Source organism: Aquarana catesbeiana, linkage group LG04, assembly GCF_042186555.1.
Source record: "Aquarana catesbeiana isolate 2022-GZ linkage group LG04, ASM4218655v1, whole genome shotgun sequence".
Taxonomy (NCBI): domain Eukaryota; kingdom Metazoa; phylum Chordata; class Amphibia; order Anura; family Ranidae; genus Aquarana; species Aquarana catesbeiana.
Genome location: NC_133327.1, coordinates 691,358,155 through 691,364,591, shown reverse-complemented (window position 1 = coordinate 691,364,591; position 6,437 = coordinate 691,358,155). Strand labels below are relative to the sequence as shown.

The following is a 6,437-nucleotide window of genomic DNA, read 5'->3' as shown; positions in this document are numbered from 1 at the left end:
ATCAGTGTCACCCATAAGTACCCATCAGTGCAGCCTTTCAGTGCTCATCAGTGCCACAGATCAGTGCCCATCCTTCCCCAGCAGTGCCGTCTATCAGTGTCACCCATAAGTACCCATCAGTGCAGCCTTTCAGTGCCTATCAGTGTCGCCTATCAGTGTCGCCTATCAGTGCCCATCAGTGCCGTATATCAGTGCCACATATCAGTGCTGCCTATCAGTGCTTATCGAGAGTGCCCATCATTGCCCATCAGTGCCACCTCATCAATTCCACCTCATTGGTGCCGCCTTATCAGTGCCCATCAGTGAAGGAGAAAACGTACTTATTTACAAAATTTTATAACAAAAACAAAGAAAAACTTTTATTTTTTTCGAAATTTTCGTTCTTTTTTTATTTGTTTAGCAAAAATTAACCCCCCCCCCCCCCCCCAGAGGTGATGAAATACCACCAAAAGAAAATCTCTATTTGTGGGAAGAAAATGATAAAAATTTAGTTTGTGTACAACGTCACATGACCGCGCAATTGTCGTTTAAAAAGTGACAGCGCTGAAAGCTGAAAATTGCGCAGGAAGGTGCAAAAGTGCCCGGTGTTGAAGTGGTTAAAAAGACAGTGTAAAAAAAAAAAAGTAAAATAAATAAGAAAAAAAACCAAAAAAACTTAATGCGCCCCGTCCCTCGCGCAGAAGCGAACGCATGCGTAAGCATATGAAAACTGTGTTCAAACCACACACGTGAGGTATCGCCGCGATCGTTAGAGCGAGATCAATAATTCTAGCCTTAGACCTCCTCTGTAACTCAAAACAGGTAACCTGTAGAAATTTTTAATAAGTCGTCTATGGAGATTTTTTAAGGGTCAAAGTTTGTCGCCATTCCACGAGCGGGCGCAATTTTGAAGCGTGACATGTCGGGTATCAATTTACTCGGTGTAACATTATCTTTCACAATATAAAAAAGAAATTGTGCTAAGTTTACTGTTGTCTTATTTTTTTATTTAAAAAGGGTATTTTTCCCCCAAGAAATATGCTTGTAAGACTGATGCGCAAATACGGTGTGACATATAGTATTACAACGACCGCCATTTTGTTCTCTAGGGTGTTTGAAAAAATGTATATATGATGTTTGGGGGTTCTAAGTAATTTTAAAGCAAAAAAAAAAATGATTTTAACTTGTAAACAACAAGAAAAATAGGCCCGGTCATTAAGTAGTTAAAGCATTATTAGATCAATGATTATTTTTTTTTTTTGATCTGATACTTTCCATTGTAGAGGAGATGTGTGGGAGGATCATATTGTCCCCCCAAATCTCTCCATAAAGAGGACCTGTCATGCTTTATTGTTGTCACATTTCTTGTAACAACAATAAAAGGGATAATATTTATTAAAGGGACAGGAAAAAAAAAAAGTAATAAAAAAATGTTTTAAGGCCCCCCCCCCCCCTTCTCTGTAACACTAAACTGGTAATGATAAAAAAAAAAAGTAAAGTGTCACCTATGGAGATTTTTAAGTGTCGTCGTTTGTCGCCATTCCGCGAGCGTGCGCAATTTTAAAGTGTGACATGTTTGGTATCTATGTACTCGGCGTAACATCATCTTTTTTTATATTTTACAAAAAAATGGGGTTATGTATTGTGTTTTTTTTTTCCAAACTCATTAAAGTGTATTTTTTCCCCCAAAAAAATTGTGTTTGAAAAACTGCTGCACAAATACCGTGTGACGTAACAAAATTACAACGATCGCCATTTTATTTTGTATAATGTTTGGGGGGTTCTAAGTAATTTTCTAGCAAAAAAAAATAAAAAATACCGATTTATACTTGTAAACAAAAAAAGTGTGAGAATAGGGCTGATCCCGAGAGAACCGTCACCAAAAGTCAATCACATTCCGGACTTTTTGTCTCCTATGTGATTAGAAAATGTTTATTAAAAATAATAATAATTTGTTACATCCAAAAACTTTAAGCTCCGCCCTGATTTTTTTTTTTAAAGTGCAAAAAACACGAAAGCAACTCCAGCAGTGAAAGGGTTAAACAAAGATGCATGAGATACTTTGTATCAGAGGAGGAGGAGATTTCCTTTATAAAGATACATTGTGTTAGATTGGGATGATGTGTGAGAGGTAACAATCTCTGATTGATGAGATTATATATATATGGGGGGAGTTCCCCTTTAAATGAGGAACCATTGTAGCCAGTGAGGGGTGGGCGGTAACAATGTAACAATCTCTGATTATTATACATTTTGGGGGAGTTCCCCTTTAAATGAAGATCCAGTGAGGGGTGGGCGGTAACAATCTGATTATTATACATTTGGGGGGGGGAGTTCCCCTTTAAATGAAGATCCATTGTAGCCAGTGAGGGGTGGGTGATAACAATGTAACAATCTGATTATTATACATTGGGGGAGTTCCCCTTTAAATGAGGATACATTGTAGCCGGTGGGCAGTAACAATCTCTAATTGTTATACATTTGGGGGGGAGTTCCCCTTTAAATGAAGATCCAGTGAGGGGTGGGCGGTAACAATGTAACAATCTCTGATTATTATACATTTGGGGGGAGTTCCCCTTTAAATGAAGATCCATTGTAGCCAGTGAGGGGTGGGTGGTAACAATGTAACAATCTCTGATTATTATACATTTGGGGGGAGTTCCCCTTTAAATGAAGATCCAGTGAGGGGTGGGTGGTAACAATGTAACAATCTCTGATTATTATACATTTGGGGGGGAGTTCCCCTTTAAATGAAGATCCAGTGAGGGGTGGGCGGTAACAATCTCTGATTATTATACATTTGGGGGGGAGTTCCCCTTTAAATGAAGATCCAGTGAGGGGTGGGCGGTAACAATGTAACAATCTCTGATTATTATACATTTGGGGGGGGAGTTCCCCTTTAAATGAAGATCCAGTGAGGGGTGGGCGGTAACAATGTAACAATCTCTGATTATTATACATTTTGGGGGGAGTTCCCCTTTAAATGAAGATCCAGTGAGGGGTGGGCGGTAACAATGTAACAATCTCTGATTTTTATACATTTGGGGGGAGTTCCCCTTTAAATGAAGATCCAGTGAGGGGTGGGCGGTAACAATGTAACAATCTCTGATTTTTATACATTTGGGGGGAGTTCCCCTTTAAATGAAGATCCAGTGAGGGGTGGGCGGTAACAATGTAACAATCTCTGATTATTATACATTTGGGGGGGAGTTCCCCTTTAAATGAAGATCCAGTGAGGGGTGGGCGGTAACAATGTAACAATCTCTGATTATTATACATTGGGGGGGGAGTTCCCCTTTAAATGAAGATCCAGTGAGGGGTGGGCGGTAACAATCTCTGATTATTATACATTTGGGGGGAGTTCCCCTTTAAATGAAGATCCAGTGAGGGGTGGGTGGTAACAATGTAACAATCTCTGATTTTTATACATTTGGGGGGAGTTCCCCTTTAAATGAAGATCCAGTGAGGGGTGGGCGGTAACAATCTCTGATTATTATACATGGGGGGGAGTTCCCCTTTAAGTGAAGATCCAGTGAGGGGTGGGCGGTAACAATGTAACAATCTCTGATTATTATACATTTGGGGGGAGTTCCCCTTTAAATGAAGATCCAGTGAGGGGTGGGCGGTAACAATGTAACAATCTCTGATTATTATACATTGGGGGGGGAGTTCCCCTTTAAATGAAGATCCAGTGAGGGGTGGGCGGTAACAATATAACAATCTCTGATTATTATACATTTGGGGGGAGTTCCCCTTTAAATGAAGATCCAGTGAGGGGTGGGCGGTAACAATGTAACAATCTCTGATTATTATACATTTGGGGGGGGAGTTCCCCTTTAAATGAAGATCCAGTGAGGGGTGGGCGGTAACAATCTCTGATTATTATACATTTGGGGGGAGTTCCCCTTTAAATGAAGATCCAGTGAGGGGTGGGCGGTAACAATGTAACAATCTCTGATTATTATACATTTGGGGGGGAGTTCCCCTTTAAATGAAGATCCAGTGAGGGGTGGGCGGTAACAATGTAACAATCTCTGATTATTATACATTTGGGGGGAGTTCCCCTTTAAATGAAGATCCAGTGAGGGGTGGGCGGTAACAATGTAACAATCTCTGATTATTATACATTTGGGGGGAGTTCCCCTTTAAATGAAGATCCAGTGAGGGGTGGGTGGTAACAATGTAACAATCTCTGATTATTATACATTTGGGGGGGAGTTCCCCTTTAAATGAAGATCCAGTGAGGGGTGGGCGGTAACAATGTAACAATCTCTGATTATTATACATTTGGGGGGAGTTCCCCTTTAAATGAAGATCCAGTGAGGGGTGGGCGGTAACAATGTAACAATCTCTGATTATTATACATTGGGGGGGGAGTTCCCCTTTAAATGAAGATCCAGTGAGGGGTGGGCGGTAACAATATAACAATCTCTGATTATTATACATTTGGGGGGAGTTCCCCTTTAAATGAAGATCCAGTGAGGGGTGGGCGGTAACAATGTAACAATCTCTGATTATTATACATTTGGGGGGGGAGTTCCCCTTTAAATGAAGATCCAGTGAGGGGTGGGCGGTAACAATCTCTGATTATTATACATTTGGGGGGAGTTCCCCTTTAAATGAAGATCCAGTGAGGGGTGGGCGGTAACAATGTAACAATCTCTGATTATTATACATTTGGGGGGGAGTTCCCCTTTAAATGAAGATCCAGTGAGGGGTGGGCGGTAACAATGTAACAATCTCTGATTATTATACATTTGGGGGGAGTTCCCCTTTAAATGAAGATCCAGTGAGGGGTGGGCGGTAACAATCTCTGATTATTATACATTTGGGGGGAGTTCCCCTTTAAATGAAGATCCAGTGAGGGGTGGGTGGTAACAATGTAACAATCTCTGATTTTTATACATTTGGGGGGAGTTCCCCTTTAAATGAAGATCCAGTGAGGGGTGGGCGGTAACAATCTCTGATTATTATACATTTGGGGGGGAGTTCCCCTTTAAATGAAGATCCAGTGAGGGGTGGGTGGTAACAATGTAACAATCTCTGATTTTTATACATTTGGGGGGAGTTCCCCTTTAAATGAAGATCCAGTGAGGGGTGGGCGGTAACAATCTCTGATTATTATACATTTGGGGGGGAGTTCCCCTTTAAATGAAGATCCAGTGAGGGGTGGGCGGTAACAATGTAACAATCTCTGATTATTATACATTGGGGGGGGAGTTCCCCTTTAAATGAAGATCCAGTGAGGGGTGGGCGGTAACAATCTCTGATTATTATACATTTGGGGGGGAGTTCCCCTTTAAATGAAGATCCATTGTAGCCATGGCGGGGTGGGCGGTAACAATGTATCATTCTGCGCTCTGATCTAAGCCCCTCCCCCTCCTGTCAGTGCGACGTCACCGTCGTCATGGCAGCGGTCGGAGAAAAGCGGGCACAACACAGCCCAGGACCCCGCCCAGCTCCTCCCTCTCCTTGTCTCCATGGCAGCGGGCGGGCTGTGGGGGCGTGTCCGGTGCGCGCCATCTGCAGTTCGTTACCAGCCGGAGTAAGGACGCGGGGGGCGGGGCTCACTGAGAGAAAGAAGCGGGCCGTCAGATAGTTACCGCCCCCCAAAGGCGGGGATTCACCTGACGTCCAGCGTTTTCATCCAATCCGATCACTGTGGAGGGCTCGACGTCCTGACTCCGCCCCTTCCCTCCCTTCACCGGCGATCTGCGCTATTGTTTCTCGGAGGGGGCGTGTCCCCAGTCTGAGTGTGCGGTGATTGGCTGTTGCTGGGGACTGGCTCCTCCCGCGGGGTGTGAGCCTGTCGTGTTGTGACGCAGCTCCGCCCGGATCGTCGTGCTCGGCTCGGCTCGGCTGTGAGGGAGAGGAAAATGGCGGACGCAGAGCTGAACGTGGACAGTCTGATCAGCCGCCTGCTAGAGGGTGAGTGAGGGGGAGGAGGAGGGGACCCGGGAGTGGGGGGGAGGGGAGGCTCAGGGGCCCCGGGGGGGGAGGAGTCCGGGGGGCCCTAATATGGCGGGAGACTCCGGGGACCTTCTGTGTGGGGGATGGGGGTGCCAGGGGCCCAATAGGGGGGCTTCATGGGGTCCCAGGGGGGAGTGGGGATAACTATGGGGGAGGGGGAACTTTATGGGGCACCAGAAGGGAATGGAGGGCCAGGGGCCAAATATGGGGGACTTTACGGGCCCCCAGGGAGGAAGAGGGGTGTGGGGGGGGGCTTACTCGGGGCATTACAGTGTGGCGGGGGACTTCCTCGGGACCCTCAGTGTAGTGGGGGGGACTTCTTCAGGGCCCTCAGTATGGCAGGGGGGGACTTCCTCGGGACCCTCAGTGTAGGGGTGATAGGCAAAGGACTTCCTCGGGGCCCTCAGTATGGCAGGGGGGGACTTCCTCGGGGCCCTCAGTATGGCAGGGGGGGACTTCCTCAGGGCCCTCGGTGTGGCGGGGGGGCG

The 6,437-nt window shown here is 45.4% G+C and overlaps 1 protein-coding gene across 2 annotated transcripts in view; it reads left to right on the top strand.

The window, feature by feature from the left end:
* Window positions 1–5,748: 5,748 nt before the first annotated feature.
* PPP1CB (protein phosphatase 1 catalytic subunit beta) overlaps window positions 5,749–6,437 on the top strand; it is a 336,969-nt gene continuing 336,280 nt past the window's right edge. For both annotated transcript variants that reach the window (XM_073628793.1, XM_073628794.1), the window contains exon 1: window positions 5,749–5,907. In XM_073628793.1, coding sequence (XP_073484894.1) covers window positions 5,856–5,907 — 52 coding nt within the window. In that variant the 5' untranslated portion in view covers window positions 5,749–5,855. The remainder of the gene's footprint in view (window positions 5,908–6,437) is intronic.